Source organism: Lynx rufus, unplaced genomic scaffold, assembly GCF_022079265.1.
Source record: "Lynx rufus isolate CCGP_SWC_20201006 ecotype Redwood Valley unplaced genomic scaffold, mLynRuf1.p SCAF_1, whole genome shotgun sequence".
Classification (NCBI taxonomy): Eukaryota; Metazoa; Chordata; class Mammalia; order Carnivora; family Felidae; genus Lynx; species Lynx rufus.
Window position 1 is genome coordinate 115,485,448 of NW_025814823.1, and position 22,369 is coordinate 115,507,816.

The window sequence follows — 22,369 nt, forward strand, 5'->3', positions numbered from 1 at the left end:
CCACTGTCCTTTTAAAATTACTTTCTATATTTGAGCCTAAGTGACAAGTGAAATCTCCTCTGTAATTTCCCATGTGTTCAGCTTAATGAATTTCTGGCAAATGGTTTCAGCATCAGAGGGCCAATTTGGACATCATGGGGGTGGAGTTGGTGAGAAAATGAAGGGTATGGAAATAGACTAATTGAGTCTAGAAACCAAATGAAGAGGTGATTGGAGGCATGTGAGGAGGGAGTCAAGTCTTGGAACTTGCTCAACATCAAGAAGGACTGAGAATTGGTCTTGCTCTAGCTGATGTCATTGTGATGTTTCCCTACATGCTACAGAAGGAGTCCAGAATCCCAAGATGGCCTTGAAACGATTCTTTGTGTCACACTGCCTATCTTCTAAAGAGCTTTATTTGTTTATATAGAGAACATTATATTAATGATTTAATTTTAGCCATTGGAGGGAATAAAGAAACTGTCTTTTTCATGTCCATAAATCTTGTACACAGTAGGCATACCATAAATGTTCAACCAAATCATTATGAGGGAGTGAAGTTAGGAAGTAGGACAGGAATGCATAGTCTACTCCTCTGAATCTGTTCAGGCTGCCCACCCGGATGCATTAACTTTCTCTGTATACTAAGGAAGGAGCTCTGAGGGGCCACAGGACCCAGAATAAAAAGTTTTTTCTAGTCCTTAAAATTGTAAATGACCATGCAGACCACAATTTTAATCAGAATGCATGTCTTTCAGCTCCCCAAGTATGCTTTTTCATTGTTGTTTTAATAGCTTTATTGGTATATGTCATATATCATACAAGTCACCCATTTCAACTATAGAATTAATGGTTTCTTATTACACTCACAGATAAGTGTAACCATCACAATTTGAGAATATTTCACCACCTCAAAAAGAAACCTATAATCTTTAGCTATCACCCCCCTCCTCTTTTTTTTAATGTTTATTTTAATGTTTATTTTTTAATGTTTAATGTTTTTTAATGTTTATTTGAGAGAGAGAGCATGTGCGTGTGCGCAGGGGAGGAGCAGAGGGAGGGGTAGAGAGAATCCAAAGCAGGCTCTGCATTCTGAGTTCCACCTCACAAACCATGAGATCATGACCTGAGCTGAAATCAAGAGTCAGATGCTCAACCTATTGAGCCACCAGGTACCCCAACCCTCCTCCCCTTTATTTATTTTCTGTCTCTACAGATTTTCCTGTTCTGGAGTTTCATATGAATGGAATCAAACAATATGTAGTTCGACTTCTTTAACTTAATGTAACATTTTCAAGATTCACTCATGTTGTAGCATGAATTAGTACTTCATTCCTTTTTTTGACCAAATAATATTCCACTATATAGATACTCCACATTTTGCTTATCCATTTGTCAGTTAGACATTTGAGTTGTGTTTTAGCCCCTATGAATAATGCTGCTACAAAAATTTGTTTTTGTATGGACACACATTTTCATTTTCTTGGGTATATACCTCTAAGAGTAGAATTGGTGAATCATAAACTAACTCTATGTTCAATCATTTGAGGAACTGCCAGACAGTTTTTCAAAGCAGCTGCACCATTTTACATTCCCACCAGCAGCGTACGATGATTCCAATTTCTCTATATCCTTGCCAATCCAACTATGCTTTTGAGAAATAACAAGGACAACTGCAGGGATCCACTCTGATCTAGATAGCTATTACAGAGAAACAGCAAGAGGAGTAGAGTCCAGGGATGGAAGAGGGATCCCTCTTCTCCTGTAAGCTCTTAGGGTCATCCAGAGGGAACACTGCCATCTTTAGTACTCTCTGTGACTTCCCGGGCTGGGTTAGCTGTCTTCTGACATCTGCCAAAGGATACCTATACCACTGTCTCTTTTCCCCACTAGATTGTAAGCTTTGGGCAGGCAGTGATCTCTAGTGCTCTGACTTTATCTGCAGCACCTGAACAGGAACTGGCAAATGGCAGATGTTCGGTAAATGCTGATTGGCTGACTGACTGAGTAAACGATTAAACATTTCTTTACCTGTGATTCTTGTCCAGGGAGGAGAGGAATGGATCAACCTCAGGGGCAAAAGCCTTCATGAAGGGAAGCAAGGAAAGAGTAGATGGAGGAGAAAGGTAAAGTCACACAAGAAATTTAGAGACCTAGTGTCCCTTAGGGCCAACCTTCTGATTATTATGAGGTCAAACTCGGAGCTAATGGACCTACCCTAATCCTTTTTTGCCTTTCATCTGGCTGCATTTTTTTTCTAGAAATTCTCCTTTTTCTTTTTTGTTATTATTTCTAACAATTTTGTCTTTGCAAGGATAAGAAAGTAGAAAAGTAGTTGCTATTACAGGTAAAAGACCACATAAATCAACTCACCAAAACAAATTCAGAATTTTAAAGAATGGAGGTTAAGGTTGACTATGAAGGATTTTTTTAACTAAGAAATGCAGAAACCATAATCTAGGTTTTCCTCCTTATCACACTGAAAGCCCTATATCTAACAAAGGTGACTATATTTTCAGTGACATAACAACATGACCCACCACTCAGCCTTATCCATGATGGCTGGCCTTCTTTCCACACAAATCCTGCCTCTTACCTGACTAATCTGTGTCCAGTAGTCACCAGGTCATTGGGTCCCTCTCTCTCCTTAGGCACTGTATCTGTATAGCCTGAATCACTTCCTGTCTCTTCTCTGAAAGCACAGATGCATGCATATATTCACACAAACCTCATCTTTCCTTTTCATGAATCCTCAGGGTAGGTCTCCTTCTCCATTTCATGTGTTTGGAAGAAAAGAAAGCAAAATATATGAAATGCCAATGCAATTTCTCCTTTAGCAGAGCTTCACAGGACAATTACCCACCCAATCTGCAGGGTTTTATAGCTCTCATAACCATCCTTTATGAATACATTGTGACAGCCGGATGCGGGCACTGATTATGGCAGCAGTCTTCAGCTACATTCCTATTTAACAAAGCAGAGCTCCTGCCTACCGGCTCAACAGTGTTCATGTGCCTTTTTTTAAATTATTGTATTTATGTAAGTCTTTTTCCAACCAGAGCCTATGTCCACCTCCATCATACTCGAGGATTTGGGCTTGCCACTTCTCCAGTCTCTCTCTGGCCTTAGAGTCTAGTGTCTCTAGCTGCAGTCAATTTAGCACTCACTCTAGCCTTTCTCAGCAGAGGTCTGTGAGGATTGGGGTGCATAGGAAACACATTTTTTTTCCCATTATGATCGCTGGGAGAAGATAAGAAAACATGTTGGCAGATGCCAGGGGCAGTGGCTGATTCCTAGGGGTTTGCCTGGCAAAGGTGTCAGGTGCAGTAGATGAGCAGGCCTGGTAGGATGCCGTGGGGGCAAAGAAAGGGAGGGACTCCAGCTTTCCCCACCGTTCTGCAGGACATAATAGTATTGACTCCAGCTAATGAGGAGAGGAAATTTTAGTGTTCAAAAGAAATGCTGGTAACCGGCAATCTGTCCACCTTGAAAATGTGGCTTCTTGGGCTGATTGTGCCACGGTGCCAAGTAACTCCGGCAGAGGAAGCGAGTATTCTTTAAATACTGCAAGTCAGCGAAGGATTCTACTTCAGGGCACCAGAGATGCTGTCCCACAGGGTTAGGCTGTAGGAGTGCCAGGCATAATCTACCCGAAAATCTCCTGAAAAGAACCGAAAAACAAGGCGACCTGATGGGCAAGCCATCAGCCGAGGGACGACCCTACTAGAGAAGGCCGGAAAAAAGATCTGCGTGGGAGATGAAAAAACCTTACGCTGCACTTGCAGAAACCGAAAGGTGCCACACTTGTACGGTGAACCGGCACTCGGTGTGGGCAGGCAGGAAGCACGGCCTCCCCGGGACACTCCAGGTTTTGTCTTTAGCACGTCCAAACCCAGCGCCCCCTTCCATACGTAAATAACAAACGGGATGGTAGTCAAATACAGTCCTCGTTAGGATTCCTACACTTTCTACGCTGGGGCTCTAGCTTCTGTAAAGAGTATGCTCACCTCGGCCACCGCTCCCGCATTTTTCTAACTCGGCCTTTCCTGGGCGGGGCTTCCGGGCCCCGCCCACTGAGGGCCTGCTCAGCGTCAGCCCCGAGGCGGAGCTCCCCTCGGGTTGGTGCTGTCCTTTCCCCTGCGGCCTCTGCTCTGGCGGCAGTACGCGGGCCGAGCTCCAGGCACGTGCGGGTAAGTAAAGGCCAAGTGGGCAGAAGCCTTGGACGTTTACTAGTTTGGGGCGAGAGGCAGCTGTGGGGAGGCTTCTTCCCAGGCACAGGACGAAATTGGGGTTCGTTCCATCATAACCCCGTGTTTGGAGGGCATCTTGAAGAGTCGCTGGGAGATGGTAGCCCTAGAGTCGCCCCTTGTTTTCTGCCAGCCCTCTTGTCCCTGGAGAGTCTCCTACAGCTGGTCTCCGAGATCCTCGCTTCCCTGGCGCCAGAGCCCGGAGCTTGGGAAGATTTGTGATGAGCACGTGTCCGGGTGGAGCTCGGTCAAGTCCTGCAACCCAGTCCCCTAAAAGGGGCAGGCTGTGTTTAGATTAGTTTTTAGACCTGGACAATGAGCCTATTTTACCTTTTCTCCCAATTGTTTGGGGGTGGTTAAAAGTGAAATTAAAGGATGGCTGGAAAAACATATGGTCTTAGATACCCTACTCTTATTATGTAAATAAGGTAAATTATAATTGTGAATGGGTAGGAATGTTTACTAACATTCTTGCAAACACTTGAGTTACTGCTTTCAACAACAGTTGAGGTCGTTGGTAGGAATGGCAGCATGTCTCCGTTTCCTTTCATACCCATTACTGCATCTTGTTATTTTTCTGGAGTACCGCTTTTATTGTGCTTCAAAAGGTCTCCTAACCACGTTTTCTCCAATCTAGTTTTAACTAGCCTTTCTGATTTGCACTGCCCATTGCTCTACCAAGGTAACATTTCCCCTTTTACTCCCCCTATTTATCATATCCTTGTCTGGAATGTAGCTTTTTATAACAGCAAGTATTTATTGACCACACACTCTAAAACATATTATATAGGCTTATATAAGCTTCTTAAGCCTAACAACCATCTTTTGTACAGGGTACCATTGATAACATTCCTATTTGACAGATGAGGAGACTGAGAGGTATAGAGAGGTTAAGTTACTTGTTCACTGTTTCGTTTTTTTAAATTTTTTAATGTTTATTTTTGAGAGAGAGGGAGACACAGAATCTGAAGCAGGGTCCAGGCTCTGAGCTGTCAGCACAGACGCGTGCCGGGGCTTAAACTCACAGTTGTGAGATCATGACCTGAGGAGAAGTCAGATGCTTAACCAAGTGAGCCACCCATGCACCCCACTTGTTTGTTCACTGTTACATAGTTGTTAGGTGATAGCTTATACTTGTTGACTAGACCATTAACATGCTCCTGTTGAGGGGTTCCTGGCTGGCTCGGTTGTAAGAGCATACAGTTCTTGATCTCAGGGTTGTAAATTTGAGCCCCCCCCGCCCCCCGTTAGGTGCAGATTATATAAAACTTAAATCTTTTCTAGGGTCACCTGGGTGGCTCAGTCAGCTAAGAATCTGACTCTTGGTTTCTGCTCAGGTCATGATCTCACGGTTCATGAGTTCAGCCCTGCACTGGGCTCCGGGCAGACAGTGTGGAGCCTGCTTGGGATTATTTTTGCCCCTCCCCAATTTGTGCTGTCTCTCTCAAGAAATAAAACTTAAAAAAATCTTTTAAAAAAATGCTCCTGGGGCGCCTGGGTGGCACAGTCGGTTAAGCGTCCGACTTCAGCCAGGTCACGATCTCACTGTCTGTGAGTTCGAGCCCCGCGTCAGGCTCTGGGCTGATGGCTCAGAGCCTGGAGCCTGTTTCCAATTCTGTGTCTCCCTCTCTCTCTGCCCCCCCCCCCCGTTCATGCTCTGTCTCTCTCTGTCCCAAAAATAAATAAACGTTGAAAAAAAAATTAAAAAAAAAAATGCTCCTGTTGAACTGCTGTGGTACATAGGTAAAAAACATGTGAAAATAAAGCTAACCAAGGGAAAGGTTTTTGTTTTACTGTCTATTTCTCTGGCTCTGAAATAAGTTATGGGGTTTTGAGGGTAGAGGTCTTGAAATTTACACAAGTGTTCACTACTGTTAGCTGCCTAACCCGGAGTACTTGGATTGCAGAGGGGCCAGCCATGGGCTTTGGATAGATGCAGCCCCAGGTGAGTGCAATTTCATTAGCCTGCCTTTGGCCCCAGCTGTAGGCAGCTGCCTAGGTTGCTGTGTACCTAGGCAAGTGTTACGCTGCTGGGAGAATAGCAGCCGTGATAGCTGGTTGGCATTCTGGGCCTGGTTCATTCCAACTCTGTTGTTAACTATACCAGGATGCCAGCATAATTGTTCATTCATTAAGGTGAAATCTGTAAGGGCATGACTTTGCAGGGAGAAACCTAAAAATCCAAATCTTTCTGAGTGGTTCTGGTTCAACAGGTTTGTCTAGTTGAACTTGCTGGAAACAGAACAAAGGTAATCAAGCCATGAAGGGATGTAGAAGTATAGGGAGGGGGCAACTTTTTATTTTTTGAGTGCCTACCAAGTGCTCTGAATCAGGCTTATACAGGGAAAAAGTGCATGGGATTTTTGCAATTTTCACTGAAATCAAAGTGCCTGTCCCCCACTCCACCATACAAAGCTAGTCTCTCTGAAGGGAATTCTATAGCTGCAGTGATCTATAGGGATGCTTTATTAAGGAAATGTTACGTGAATTTGCTTTAAAATTCTAGGCATTCTTCTCTAGCTCTTTAATAAAATATAAAAATACCAATTGATTGAGAGGCTCTACATAGTAGGCCTAGCTATAACCGTACTAATTTCTGCTTTAGGCTGACAGTATATTTGTGTTGGTTTCCCACAGAGTTGTTGCCCCTTCGGGGCAGTAAAATAACGAGTCCCTTTTGTAGTGATTTTGTTTTGGATTGCTAATTCTCTGAGAAGAGATGCTTCTCAGTTCTAGGCAAACACACAGCACTCATGGTGGTGCTGGAGATTGTCCAATAGGATTGACTTAGTTGCTACTTCTGTGAAAAGTGACATCCTAGTTTCCATAGGAGGAACTCCTGAGGATGTTGGGAGGTGGGGAGTTATTTATAAAAACTAGTTTTGTTCCAACAATTGGCTTTCCCTAAAAAGAGTTCTCTTAGTTAAATGTTGACTTCCTTGTGTGAATACCTCAGATGTTCATTGTGAACAGCCTTTTACATATGGGGTTTTAAGAATACTAGTGATACCTAGAGGGTTTGGGGGAATGGTTAGCTTTATGGTAATTATAGGCAAGAAAAAGACAATAGGAAATAAAATAATTCTGGAGGTATTGAAAATAGGGTAAATCGTAAATGGCAGGCAGCACTGCTTCCATTTCTACAGAAAAGAGGTTTTAGGAGCTGCTGTTTTAGTCAACACTGTTTAGTGTTCAACAGTGAAATCTTTTTCTTTTTAGGATGACTTGAAAGTAGGGCATCCTTGGCCTTCCGGAAGAGAGTAAATTCACGGCACGTGGACAGTCTGTATGGCGTTCTCAGGTAAATGTCCCTATTAATTCCAACACTGACTACTGCCTATGTGGCAGGCCTATTTGCTAGTTGGTATCCATTAGGAAACAACTGGGAGGCAAAATCACCTGTATTTGCCCCTGACAAATTCGGCCTCTTAGCAGTGAAAGGCTATTTTGGTGGTTCTAGTCTGAAGGTGTATAGGATCTTTGAGATTATCTGTATCGTTCCATCTGAGGAATGTACAAGCAGATTATAAAGCCCAGAATAGGAAGGATGGCATATCTTGCCTATTCGCAGCTAGATCCCAATCATGGCACCTGGCACATAGCAGGAACTCCTTGAATGTTGGACAAAATGACTAAAAGCATGGGAAAGGGGTTCCTGTTTCCTATTTGTCTAAAAGGCTTGGCAGCAAGGTCTGCTATCAGTGCTTCCAGGCTTCTGTTTTGCAGTCAACGTTGAATTCATTGGGATACCTGTATCCATAACTTCTACTTGGGGTGCCTGGGTATCTGAAACAAAGAAAGCTGTTTCAGGAATCATCCAGCAGTTGTCAGCTATCCAGGCCAGCATGATGCCTTGGATGGTGTTACACTGTTGGAAGAGCAAACGCTGACCTTCTTGAGGTCTGGCTTCAAGCACTGTTTTGGTGTTGTGGCTGATACTCTTGGGCAGTGTTTTGCACCTCTGAGAGTGGAGTAACTCCTCCTGTGGAGTTGGTCCTAGTCTGGGTGCAAACAATTTTTTTTTCTTTGAGGAAAGGACCCTGTCTTAAGGATACTTTATCATTCCTTTCCTCTTTGAATCCTAGATGCCTTTATCTGAGAAATCTGCCTCCATCAGAATCTCAGATGTCTGACAGCCCTGTGTGACACCAGGATAGGTAATATATACAGTCCTTTGTCATGTAGGTTCTAATTAACTTTCAGCCTCAGATGGGTGGTGTGAAATAATAGAAAATATATATATTGGCCTCTGCTCCCATTCTTTTTTTTTTTTTTTTTTTAATTTTTTAACGTTTATTTATTTTTGAGACAGAGAGAGACAGAGCATGAACGGGGGAGGGTCAGAGAGAGGGAGACACAGAATCTGAAACAGGCTCCAGGTTCTGAGCTGTCAGCACAGAGCCTGACGCGGGGCTCGAACTCACGGACCGAGAGATCATGACCTGAGCCGAAGTCGGCCGCTTAACCGACTGAGCCACCCAGGCGCCCCTGCTCCCATTCTTGGCACAGAGCTGCTAAAACTCTTGAAATTCCCTAAGTGGTAAGAACACTAGGAGCATCTTTTGTTCTAATATTTGGTTTTTCATGCTGATGCCTGACTGAGCTCTTAAATCTAAGAATTTCCTGGGTGATTTAAATGTCTTGTTCTAATGAGGTGGTAACTAGAAAGACCAAGCACTGATTAGAAACTTGGAATTTTCAACCCCACTTCCATTCTTCAGAAAGGGGAAAGGGGCTGGAAATGGAAATAATTGATTATTCCCACATGATGAAGCCTCCATAAAAATCCCAGTAGTATTGGGTTTAGAGAACTTTCATGTTGGTGAACACATGGAGGGGAGGTGCTGGGAGAGTAGCACATCCAGAGAGGGTATGGAAGCTCAGCAACCCTTTCCACATAGCCTTGCCCTATTCATGTCCCATCTGGATGTTTATATCCTTTCCCATATCCTTTAAAAAAAATTTTTTTAATATATTTTTAAATATTTATTTATTTTAGAGAAAGAGAGTGCAAGCCAGGGAAGGACAGATGATCCAAAGTGGGCTCTGCATGGACAGCAGAGAGCTCAGTGCGGGGCTTGAACTCATGAACTGCGAGATCATGACCTGAGCTGAAGTCAGACACTAAACCGACTGAGCCACTCCAGCGCCCCTACCATATCCTTTTAAAATAAATTGGTAAATTGTAAGGAAACCGTTTTCCTGAGTTCTGAGAGCTTTTGCAAATTTATCAAACCTGAGGAGGGGATTTGGGGAATCTGTGATTTATATTGGTCAGAAGTACAGGTAACAACCTGGACTTAACGATTGGCATCTGAAGTGAGGGAGGAACAGTCTTATTGGACTGTGCCCTTAACCTGAGGGATCTGATGATACTCGAGGTATATGGAGAGTCAGAATTGGGCTAAAATGTACGACACCCAGCTGGTGACACAAATTTGCTTGGTGTGGGAGAAAATCCACACACATCCAGTGTCAAAAATGTTGAGAGAGTGGTAGTAGTGTGAGAGAGTAAAGGAAAAATACAAAGTTAGGTTTTCTTGGGGCACCTGGCTGGTTCACTAGGTAGGGCATGTAACTCTTGATCTCAGGGTCATGAGTTTAAGCCTCATGTTGGGTATAGAGCTTAATTTACACACAGAAAAATCTTCTAAAAAGTAAGGTTTTCTTTACAGGTGGAAAAATTTACAAGTTCTAAAAAATTATAGGAAATATGAGAACATTACAGAAGAATACTAAATCAAAAGTCCAAGGCTTAAACTAAGCTCTTATTTTCTAGAGCTCTGCAGTACAATACATGAGGCTATTTCAACTGACAAAAATTGAATCTGTTTTTCCATCTCAGTATTTAGTGACTGCCGTATTGGACAGCTCAGAGAACATTTCCACCTGTGTGGAAAGTTTTATTATACACTGCTGTTCTAGGGCAGGGGTTGGTAAACTTGTAAAAGGCCAAATAATATTTTAGACTTGTGTACCATATAGTCTCTCTTATAACTACTCTCAATTCTGCAGTTGCAGTATGAAAGCAGCCATAGTCATAGAAAGTGTCAATAAATGAGCATTACTGTGCCCCAGTAAAACTTTATATTTTTTAAATTTTATTTATTTTGAGAGCAAACAAGCAGGGGAAGGGCAGAGAGATGGGGAGAGAGAATTCCAAGCAAGCTCTGCGCTGTCAGCCCCAGAGCTTTAAGTGGGGCTCAATCTCAGGAGCCATGAGATCATGACCCTGAGCTGAAATCAAGAGTCGGATGCTTAACTGAGCCACCCAGGTGCCCCCAATAAAACTATTAATAGACCATGAAATTGGAATTTTGTAAAATTTTCACTATTACAACAAAAAATTTTCCACCAATCATTCTAAGCTTGAGAGCCTTTCGAAAACAGATTGGCAGGCCAAAACTGGCCTGTGAACTGGAGTTTGCCAACCCCTGGTCTAGAAAATAAAATTCAGGCCTTGGGAATTGATAGCTCATTAGTAACAGGCTGAAGCTAGTACCAACATGTCTCTGAAAAATTCCATGTTACCAATACCTTTGCCTTATAGCAAGCCTTTATCATATGGTATTAAATACCTTTTATTATTTTTAAATGTTTATTTTGAGAAAGACAGCAAGAGCACAAGCATGAGTGGAGGAGGGGCAGAGAGAGGGAGAGAGAATCCCAAGCAGACGACTCCTTGTCAGCATGCAGCCTGACCAGAGGCTCCATCCCATGAACAATGATATCATGACCTGAGCCAAAATCAGCAATCAGGCACTTTAGAGGAGTAAAATGACTTTAGTAAATTATCCAAATAGAATGGTTCTCATTTTTTGTATTTGGAGTTCGTTGTGTATACTTTTTACATGGCTTACTTTTGTCACAGCAGTTCTCTTCATTTTTAATGTACACCTAAAGGAAAGGTCCTAAGAAAGAACACGAGTCTTCAATTTGCAGCAGAGCCTGATCACAGTTTCAGCCCTTGGTAGTGAAACAAATGGTCCCGAAGAAAAGAGGAAAACTTTGTCATGAAGTCAGAGTTTAAAATCTGGGATCACTGGGTTCTTGGGTAGCTCAGTCGATTGAACTTCTGACTCTTGATTTAGGCTCAGGTTATGATCCCAAGATTGTGAGATCAAGCCCGGTGTTGGGCTCCACACTGAGTGTGGATCCTGCTTAAGATTTTCTCTTTTTTGGGGCACCTGGGTGTCTCAGTCAGTTAAGCGTCTGACTCTTGATTTGGGCTCAGGTCATGATCTCACAGTTCATGGGATCAAGCCCTGCTTGGGATTGTCTCCCTCTCAAATAAACTTTAAAAAAAATTCCCCCCCCACCTCAAAAATACAAAAAAAAAAAAATCAGGGCACCTGGGTGGCTCAGTCAGTTAAGCATCTGACTTTGGCTCAGGTCATGATCTCATGCTTCATGGTTCTAGCCCTGCATCTAACTCTGTGCTGACAGCCTGGAGCCTCTTTGGATTCTGTGTCTCCTCTCTCCACTCCTCTCTTGCTCAAGCTCTGTCTCTCTAAAAAATAAAGATTTAAAAAAATTTTTTTAAATACAAAAAAATTAAAATATAGAACATTAAGTAAATAGATAAATAAGTTAATTAATTTTAAAAATCTGGGATCACAAGCTCCTGTGAGCATACAGATTGCCTTCCTGACCACTGTAAGTCTACCCAGGTGCAGAGAGGGGGCCCCTTTGTTGCTACTTGAAGGATAATTCATTGAAGTCACTGACTGTATTCAATACCCCAGGAGGTTTCAGTGGCTTAATCATGCCCATTAAAGTAATATAATGGGATTTCCTAGTTGATGAGTGAAGTTAATTAGTCACCTACTACTCCCTGTTGAGTTGATTTTTTTTTTTTTTAATTTCCTGGTAAGGAAAGAAAAGATGAAGTAAAACATTTCAAAGGACCTTTTTAACCCTGAGCTGCCACCTCTTGTCATAGGAAGCAGTTAGTAGACACAGTGTCCCTCTTCATTGCTCTGCTTCAGTTTCAAGCCTCAGACCTGTACCATATCAAGAGGAAAAACTAACAGGATGGGTAGGGGGCTGAAAGTATTGAGTGCCATTCCTGGTGCCTATCAATAATTTACTTCCTTTCCTTCAGGGTTGAAACTGCTGTCAACAGACTTTTGAATTAAAATTTTGGATCACCTCTCAAAATTTTAATCAGGAAAATAAAACCCTGGAGAAATAAATTCTGCAGGCCCCAAAGGAACATAAAAATGTGGATCAGTGCCTAGGAATTCACACAAAAGAAAACAATTGGGGACGAGCAACTAATTAAGTACTTAAAAGAATGACAATGACTTCTTGAATCTTGTTGCTTAATTAGGGTTTTATGAACAGCTCCAGTTAATGGACCTGTCAATATTCTCTTGGAAAACAATTTCACTGAATTAACAAATCAACGGTAATACTTAGAATGTCTGCTTAGCAATTCTCTTTATGCTATTTAGAAGGCCTGTTACTTTGGCCCTCCTGTACTCCAATAAAGGGCCTTTAGAATATGAGAACATTCTGTACTCCTTGTTAAGAGTGACTTTACTACTACCTCAAAAAAGGCTGATAAAATGGACCTTAAAATAGATTATAGAATAGTCGTAGATTTACAGGAAAGTTGTAAACATAGTACAAAGAATTCCCATGTACTCCACAACCCAGTTTCCTTTCATAAGAACATTTTACATTAGTATAGACATTTGTTACAATTAATGGGCTAATATGAATATGTTAACTAAAGTCCATACTTGCAGATTTCCTTAGGTTTTACTTAAATGTCTTTTGTCTGTTCTAGAATCCCATTGAGGATATTACATTTAGTTCTTATATCTCCTTAGGCTCATTTTATTTTTATTTTTAATATTTTAATGTTTATTTATTTTTGAGAGAGAGCATGAGCAGGGAAGGGAATGCTCTAGTTCTCAGATGATTTGATTACCCTATGAGCTCACAGCAAAGGATGGCAATTTTTATCAGATGCCTGTAGAAGGGAGTAGCCAAGCCCAGACAGGCCCTAGAATCATAATGGGTTAGAGTGTGGAGATTCCCTCAAGGCATAAAGCCTCTGAGTTATAATCTGGAAAATTTAAGTCCTACCTTCTACTACCTCTACACTCCTGGCACTCTGTCCTTTTCTACACTAGGGTTCCATTTCTTGCCCCTGTATAATAGGACCTAATCATGATCTATTCCTCCAAGGAATCTTTATATTTAGTTTCTCAGATCCCTAACTTCTTTCTTCTGTAATCTCCAGGGCTGAGTTAGAGGAAGAGAATGACATATGCTAATCACACATCTTGTCAGAAGACTATTTAACCCACCCTTTTTATGAGTTTAGAGGCTTTATTAACTGAACTCCTAGACACTGGGGATAACCGATGAACAAGACTTAGTCCCTGCTTACCTTAACATGGCCTATCAGGGCATACACAGTCTAGCCCTTACCCCTCTTATCTTCATCTTTACCACCCTCAGATTCCCTTCAGGCCACACTGATTTCTTTCAGTCCTTGATAAGCCTTTTGCTACTAGGTCTCTGTGCTTGGTATTTCCCCTTCTGGTTCCATCTTTTTTTCCACTTTGTCTCCTTTGAGATCTCAGCTCATATCATGTGTAGAGAAGCCACCTTCCCTGGGTATCTGAGTAACCATTACATGTGTCATTGCACCTGGCCTACCACAGAGCTAGACAGTCAGATGCCATGTGTCCTTTGAAAGGTATTATTCACACCAGCTTCTGTGGGTTTACATAATTCCCATAGAGCCAAGCAGCCTCAATTGTACTGACAACTAAGGACCTTCAGCTAGCTGATAAATACTACCTATGCGTCAAAATGTATCAAAAATATAGTAATGCTATAGGCCTATCTATCCTGCTTTTCAATAATTTGCCAGTAATTGAGAGTATGGACAGCACTGGTTTTATTCTTTAATAGTTTGAAACAAAAATACCATGAAAACAAAGATGTCCAATTTCCAAAGCATTTTCTAGTGGACTCTGAAGATGTAACCTACTGCACAACTATTTAAAACTAAATTAAATTTCAGGGGCGCCTGGGTGGCTCAGTCGGTTGAGCATCCTACCTCGGCTCAGGTCATGATCTCACGGTCCGTGAGTTTGAGCCCTGCGTCACGCTCTGGGCTGACAGCTCGGAACCTGGAGCCTGCTTCAGATTTTGTCTCCCTCTCTCTGACTCTCCCCCGTTCATGCTCTGTCTCAAAAATAAAACATTAAAAAAAATTTTTAACTAAATTAAATTTCAAAAAGTATTGAATGAAAATAATGGATTTGCAGAGGATTTGTTCCAATTTGAAACATGCGTTAACTGAAATATATGTGTCGCCTTTTGTTACTTTTTTTGGTAATCTATAAATGTCTTCATAATTAAAGTGTGTGAAACAGCTTTGTGTGTAAATTATAACTAGAAGAACTTCTCTTACTAGCAATCCTTACACTAACAAGTAGGTGCCAGCTTAAAACTTATGTTATGACCAGACTTAAATGGATAATTTTAACAAGTGTACTCTGGGGTTTTATAAAAATAAATAACCTTTGAATCTATGGTTTTGTCATTTTAGGATATTCATGTAAATATACTGCGGCACATGTGGTGCTCTACAACGACAACATTGCATGTTGATCATGTGCCAGAATTGCTAAACTCATTCTACATATGTGAATCCTCTCAACAGCCCTACAAGGTAGTGCTGTTACTTGCCCAAGGTCACACAGTGGGTCCAGGAACTACTGTGTTCAATTAATCTGGCTCAGAAACTGGTGTTTGATTTGGAACTTTCAAGTATGGTGCCCCCAGGTCTTCCCAACTAATTCTAATAATTGCTTGCTTTCTTTAGTCATCAACCTCACTCAGACTAACGAATAATGTCTTGCAGGGACTACTGAAATGGCTGTTTCCATCTGGTTTCTTAAAACTATTTCAAGTGCCAAATACCTTCTTTCAGGCTATCAGCATCTTGGCCACTGTTGCTGAAGCTTGAGCTTCCTTTTGCTCCTGACATTTAAAGAACAAATACAGCCAAACCCGTTAGCCTGTTTTTAGCCCCCATCTATTTCATTCTGTCATATCACCTGCGAGTCTCCTAGATTTTTTAAAATGTCCCTCTCTGGGTGCCTGGATGGCTCAGTCGGTTAAGCATCCGACTTTGGCCCAGGTCATGATCTCATGGTTGCTGGGTTTGAGCCCTTCATTGGGCTCTGCACTGACAGTGCAGAGCCTGCTTAGGAGTCTCTCTCTGCCCCTGCCCTACTCGCTCTCTCTCAAAATAAATAAACTTAAAATGTTCCTTTGGAAGGCCTTAATGGGTCACACATTCCCACACACAGGTTTGCCCTTTGATAGAATTTCTTACATTTTTATTAAAATTATTCAGTGCTAGCACTACTAAACTGTAGGTTCAGTGAGGGTCAAAATAAAAATATCAAGACCTTTAAAAATTCCTCAAAGGTTTACTTTTTTATTTAAGTTTATTTATTTAAAGTGAGAGAAAGAATCCCAGGCAGACTCCGTACTGTCAGTGCAGAGCCCGCTGTGGAGCTGGAACTCCTGAACCGTGAGATCATGACCTAAGCCAAACCCAAGTTGGACACTTAATGGACTCAGCCACCCAGGCACCCCAAAGATTGACTTTTTTAAAGGATGGGATTCAAGTTGGGTTCTCATTTTAGTTATGCATATATAATAGTATACTTGCTAAATACTTGCATAAAGATTTTATAGATAAATATAAACAAATTATTACATGCAGGAAAGTCATTCCTAGATTATTTCAAGAATTATCTCCCGGGGCACCTGGGTGGCTCTGTCGGTTGGGCCACCGACTTCGGCTCAGGTCATGATCTCACAGTTCGTGGGTTCAAGCCCCACGTCGGGCTCTGAGCTGACAGCCTGGAGCCTGCTTCAGATTCTGTGTCTCCCCTCTCTCTACCCCTCCCCTGCTCATGCTCTGTCTCTCTGTCTCTCAATAATGAATAAACGTTTTAAAAAATTAAAAAAAAAAAAAGAATAATCTCCCTACATGCTATTAAACCCCATTTGCTAAAATTGCTGAGGGTCAACATTCCTAACCTGTTAAAAGTATCTTACTCTAAATGGCTGTGCGATGTTAATGAGGAACTCTAGAAGTGATCTTATTAAAAAAAGAAACCAGCTTTGTTCAAAATTACTATCAGAAGTAACTAGCATGAGAAAAAAATTATGAATGGGGAAAGAAGTAAAAAAAAAATCACTTGTATATATGTAAATCCTGTGTTCAAGAAAGTTCAACATAAAGATAAATCTCCTAAAGAAAACTAAGTTTATAAAAATTCCACTGTAACAGGATGGAAAAGTAAGAATAACCATAACTATTGTTAAAACTTAGTAATAAAGTTTAACTGGCCCTATCAGATGTTAAAATGTTACAAAAAGAGTAAAACAGTGATACTGGCACTTGGATTACTCAATGAATAGAACCAGATAAAAGGAAGTCCAGAAATAGACTCTGAAACAAATTAAATTTAGAAAGTACAATAAGAAAGCACAATTTTTCCTTTATATAATTGCAAAGTGTAGTGACTTTGCCTTCTAAATTAAAAACCATGAGGGGGCGCCTGGGTGGCGCAGTCGGTTAAGCGTCCGACTTCAGCCAGGTCACGATCTCGCGGTCCGTGAGTTCGAGCCCCGCGTCAGGCTCTGGGCTGATGGCTCAGAGCCTGGAGCCTGTTTCCGATTCTGTGTCTCCTTCTCTCTCTGCCCCTCCCCCGTTCATGCTCTGTCTCTCTCTGTCCCAAAAATAAATAAACGTTAAAAAAAAAAAATTTAAAAAAAAAAATAAAATAAAAAAATAAATAAAAATAAATAAAAAAATAAATAAAAAAAACCATGAGGAGTACTTAAAAGGAACGATGTGACTATTTTTAAAATTCTAGGGGCGCCTGGGTGGCTCAGTAGGTTAAGTGTCCGACTTCAGCTCAGGTCACGATCTCGCAGTCTGTGAGTTTGAGCCCTGCGTCGGGCTCTGGGCTGATGGCTCAGAGTCTGGAGCCTGCTTCCGATTCTGTGTCTCCCTCTCTCTCTGCCCCTCCACCATTCATGCTCTGTCTCTCTCTGTCTCAAAAATAAATAAACGTTAAAAAAAAATTTTTTTTAATAAAATAAAATTCTATATATACGGGCAATTTGCTGACTTATTTAGTACATCAGGTGACTCTTGATCTCAGGGTCATGAGTTCAAGTGCCAGGTTGGCAAAGAGATTGCTTTTATAAAAAGTAAAGGGGCACCTGGATGGCTCAGTCCAGTTAAGTGACTTTTGGCTCAGGTTATGATCTGTTTTTGAGGTGGAGCCTGCTTCAGATTTGGTCTCTGTCTTGATCTCTCTGTCCCTCCCCCACTCATACAGTGTCTCTGTCTCTCTTCCTCAAATATAAACACGCATTAAAATTTTTTTAAAGTCACTTCTGTATTCTATTGGTCAAAGCTGTTTCTATTTACAGTGCCCTTCCAAATGCAGATAGAGGTGAAATTGATTCCATTGTTATAAGAAGAGTGGCAAAGAATTTGTGGCCATCTTTGATAGCAAGCATATATATACACACACACATTTATATATATGTGTGTGTATATATGAATGTGCATACACATAAAAAATGTTTCTTAATAGAAAATCCTTAGAATACACAAGAGATGGTTAATAGGTGGATTGCCTTTAAGTTAGGGGAACAAGTTGGGGAAAACTGTTCTCTGAAAGTTATTACATGTATACCTATTCAAAAATTCCTTCTTAAACCCCCCTCTTGCTGCCCCTCCAAGTAGACTACAGCTCTGCTGAAGGCAGTACCATATAATGCTCAGAAGCTCTGGGTTTGGACTTACATAGAACTGGGTTCAAATCTTGCTTTTTGTTGCTATTTAGCTGCATCATGTGCAAGTTTTTTAATCTTAGTAAAACAAGAATAATGGTACCTTACTCTCAAAATTATGGTAATTATAAGGTATTATAAGCTGCTTAGTGATTATGTGGCATCAAAATGTATGTCCTCAGTATGTCTCCTAGTCAAAACTGAAAGGTCTTCATTATCAGCTCAAATCCAGGCTCTTTCCTGGTATTAAAGTCATGTAACATAGTTGTACCAAGCTTGTCACTTAGACCTTTCAAGGTCTTAGCAGAAATTCTTGCTTTTGTCTCATTATTTACCACACCTGGTGCACACCTCACCCACTCCCAAGTTATCCAAACCAATATAGAGCTCTTGGTCCATCTCTATTCACAGCCAGGCCTACCTTGAGGCCAGATTCCTTGTCCAATCTCCATCAGACTACGATCCTCAAAAGGTAGGCAATTTGTCATTGAATCCACATCCTTGTACTATGTCCTTCATGAAACAGGCATATGATAAGCTGAAACCTTGTATTAACTTTGGTTTCCAATGTGTCTTTGCTGGTGAGCCATTAAGCAGATCCTCAATAAATAATTACTCAATGAAAAAGTTTGATTTTTCTTTGTATGATCACCAGATGGCATTACAGCCTTATACAAAAGCATGGGTAAGTGTGTATCTTAGTGCTAACATGCATTCATGTTTCTCCATGAGGAGCAGAGCCTCTTGTTCCATCTAAGAGCTGGAAACAACAAAGGGGAGTCTTAGCCTTTGTTGGAATCAAAGGCTCACCAATTAGAAAGCACATGTGGTTTTGAATGGAAGGAAGATACAATATTCACTGAAGAATTTGGATCCCCCAAAATTTCATTCCAGAGCTAACTAGTAGGCTTAAACATTACTTACTCAGTTGTTTATTTATACAACATACATGGAGATGTGGGATTATAGTTCCACTCTTCATGGCTATTTAAAAGTTTCTCTTGTTTGACTCTAGCCCTCAGACATAACTTAGTCACAAAATTGAAGTCACCTAACTATAATTCCCAAGTCTTCAACCAAATCTAATGAAAACCCCACTCCATCCTCTCTGCCTCTTGTTAAAATAAAAACATACCTCCTTTTATCTGGATCCTTTTCTTTTAGGAGTGTCCATTATGGACTGTCCCTTGTCCAACCTCTTTTTTTCAACCAAACCTTTCCTAAAATACCCTTTCTGCCAACATTTTTTTAATGGTTAACTTTGTTTATTTTGAGAAAGCAAGTGTGAGTGGGAGAGGGGCGGAGCCTGATTTCACAAACTGTTAGATCACGATCTGAGTGGAAATCAGGAGTCGGACACTTAATTGACTCAGCCACGCAAGCGGCTCTGTTCTGCCATCATTTTAATTGTGCTCAAAACTCTCATAGGAAAACAAAAAATTCAACCCTACTTTCTCCAGTCTCTTCATAGCCAAACCTTTTCTGCACTGGGTAATTTCCAGCTTCCTGTTTCAATACATTAAGTACCTACAGTCTGACTTCCTCTCACTGGAAGCAAGTCCATAATGTTAAGAATGATGTTCACGTTGCTAAATTTTTTGTTGGATGCTTTTAGTCCTAGTCTTCCCTATTGATAGCATTTCACCCTGTTGATGACTTGGTCCTTTAAGTATTTTGGCTGTTAAGGCAGTAAAATTTGTGAGCCTTCCTACTCTTCCCAAACCTTTCTGCTTTTTCCCCCCCTACCTCTGTGTTCACTTGGGTCTCCTTTGCCATGCAGCTCTACCTGGTTAGTTTCTCAAGGTCCTAAGGCCTCTTTTTTCACTGGGCTATCTCCAGCTTATCTCTCAAATATCATTGCTTCATTTATACCATTTACTCAAGTGTGCCAGTAACCCACACTTTTTCCTCCATGAGCTCAAGACCCATAAATGCCACTCCTTTAAAATTGATGCCAAACATCTTAAGCCTGCCCTCCTGGTACTCTTCCAGAGCCAGTTAATTGCACTGCTAACCATACAGTTGTCATTCATCCACGACCCTTCCGTCCCTCAACTTCCATATTCAGTCAAATTGACAAGAGTTGAGTTCTGGCCTAAACTACTCTTCAAATTTATACTGGTCTCTGGTCTTCATCTTTGCCCTCTCCACTATCTTCACAGAGTACCCTGATTTTTCAAAGATGCGAATCTGATTCAGCATACTGAAGATTTTAAAAATTTGAGTGCTGTTAATTAGTATTTATGTTCACTTATTTCCCTCAGCCATCTGGTGACTGCCTGTCCCTCTGCATTTAATTTTGAAAACCCAGGGAATTGGCCCTTAACTCCAGCTCTACCTGCAATTTCTCAGTCTTAGCTCAGGATTTTCACATATGCAATTCGGGAACCTCCATCAGCCTCAGGATTGCTTTACCTTCAGTCAAATTCGAAGTGGCGGCGGCGGTATTTTCGATGGGCTGGGTTCGCTATCTTCCGCCTCGATGACTCTCCACGGAATTACTGAGATTAAAAACAACGAAAATGGTATGGGTACCCTCGCCTGGCGCTTGCTGCCACTTGTCTGCAAATACGGAGGAAAATAATCAGAATAGTAATCAGGTCTAACTAGTGACTCCTGCGACTCGCTTCTAACGCATACCCTTATTTAAATTTTGCATCATGCAGTTCAAGGGTTGGGGGAAAGCCTTTTTGGGAAATGGGACTCGAACCTGTAAACAGGTTCTCTATCCATTTCCCGCCACAGGCGGGCTGCAGGATTAGAGAACAACGACCGCCATCAGCGCGAGCAGTATACGCTCACTGAGTAGGAGGAGGGGCCTGGCGCGCGCAGAAACGGGACCTGAGAGGGGGTGGGTGGGGGAGAACTCTCTCGCGAGAGCGGGTTTGTTCTTGCAGCCGCTCCTGCCACCTCTTACCCTCGCCGTTGCTGCGGGGGATTGTGGGAGCCTCCGCGTCCCGCTCGCTAGGAGAGAGGTATCTCTCCTTTTCCCTCTCCCTTTCCTTAAGGTAGGCGTGAAGCGGGTAAGAATTGGGGTGGGGTGGCCGGGGGCTCTCCGCGTCCGCCGGGAGGAGGCAGCGACGGCGACAGGGGCCGTGGGGAGCCGGCGGCGCGCCTTTCTTGCTCGCTCCCGCTCGCCCGCTCTGCCTCCCTCCTCGCTGCGTATGTGAGCCGCCTGATCGGCGGCCGCCATGTTAGGAGCGCAGTGGCGGCGCAACCAGCCTCCTCGGGCGGCGGAGGTGAGCGGTCTCGGGGGGAGACACGCGGCCAGCCAAGGGCCCGGGGTGCGGCGGGAGAGTCGGGGGGCGCAAAGGGCAGCAGATCGACCGAGCTTCCCGCGTCCTAGGCTTGCTGTGGGCGGGGGCGGGACGACGAGCCCGTTACACGCGGACTGCAGCGCTAAGGCGAAGGGAGGAGCGCTCGAGGCCTGAGGGACTGACTGTCCACTGGGGGCCTGCCGTTTGGGGAGAATAGTTAAAGCAGAGAAGTCTTGGAATAGGGCCAGCCCCAGATAGGTGTCTGTTTTGTCTTGTTTTTCCTGTTTGCCCCTAAAAATGTGCCGCAAAATGGAGGATTTCGCAGACTCTGAAAAGCTTAGTCGTTTGAGGAGCGTTTCTTTATTCTCTTGGTTCGCGGCCTTCCCTGTGCTCTTCGCCCATCGCTTCATAGCGCCCTCTAAGACTCCCCTGTCCCCCGCCCACACACATGCGCGCGGGATTTTAGCTGGACCTCAGAAACAATTCCTCCCCACCCCCATCGCGTAAAAATGGCCGAAAAATGAAACGTTAACGCTTGTTTTTCGTATTGCGTCGTGGAGAAAGCCTCCTGCAGTAGGCTGCGAGCCAAGATACTTGTTCTTGTTTAGAGATTCACCTAATATTTCTTTTCTCTTTATTAAAATATTATCAGTCTGCGTTCATCTAGAGAGGATCGTATGTTGTGGGACCTTCCGGTTTCCAGACAAAGGGTTTGGAGTACCGTGGTGTAGGCGCATCGTTGTTCTTTTCATTGCTAGCTTTGTGCCTTGTTCGGTGTTTTACAGGGACTTTTCCCATGTGCCATGGAATAATTCTAAATGTTTTTCCTGCTCTGTGGCCCTATTCTGTGGAATATTCCTATTGGATCAGTTACAGTTTTCTAGCCAGATATTTCTAGAACGTTTATGGCGATTCCGAAATTTCTAGTCTTCAAGCGCGCTGGAATAATGTGAGAATCGTTGATTCCCAGGTCTTAGTCATGAGATTTTGTCTTGATGATGCGTTCTGTGTGGTGACTAGAGCTTGGTT

At 42.4% G+C, this 22,369-nt stretch overlaps 1 protein-coding gene, 1 long non-coding RNA gene and 1 other non-coding gene across 6 annotated transcripts in view; all 3 read left to right on the plus strand.

The window, feature by feature from the left end:
• Positions 1 to 4,084: 4,084 nt before the first annotated feature.
• LOC124516249 (uncharacterized) lies at positions 4,085 to 9,265 on the plus strand. Its single transcript, XR_006963007.1, has 4 exons — positions 4,085 to 4,169; positions 7,446 to 7,527; positions 8,312 to 8,383; positions 9,226 to 9,265. It is a non-coding gene; the product is annotated as an uncharacterized LOC124516249 (long non-coding RNA).
• On the plus strand, positions 8,043 to 8,242 carry LOC124523527 (small nucleolar RNA SNORA74). Its single transcript, XR_006965013.1, has one exon. It is a non-coding gene; the product is annotated as a small nucleolar RNA SNORA74 (small nucleolar RNA).
• Positions 9,266 to 20,929: 11,664 nt separating the features above from the next.
• Positions 20,930 to 22,369, plus strand: part of MATR3 (matrin 3) — a 29,419-nt gene continuing 27,979 nt past the window's right edge. The window contains exon 1 of one of the 4 annotated variants that reach the window (XM_047085500.1): positions 20,930 to 21,091. Coding sequence is in view for 1 of the 4 variants with exons in the window: in XM_047085492.1 (XP_046941448.1) it covers positions 21,275 to 21,322 (48 nt within the window). In the remaining 3 variants the exon portion in view is untranslated. Of the gene's footprint in view, positions 21,092 to 21,259; positions 21,323 to 22,369 lie in introns of those variants that run through there. The other 3 variants (XM_047085467.1, XM_047085473.1, XM_047085492.1) reach the window with 3 other exon arrangements.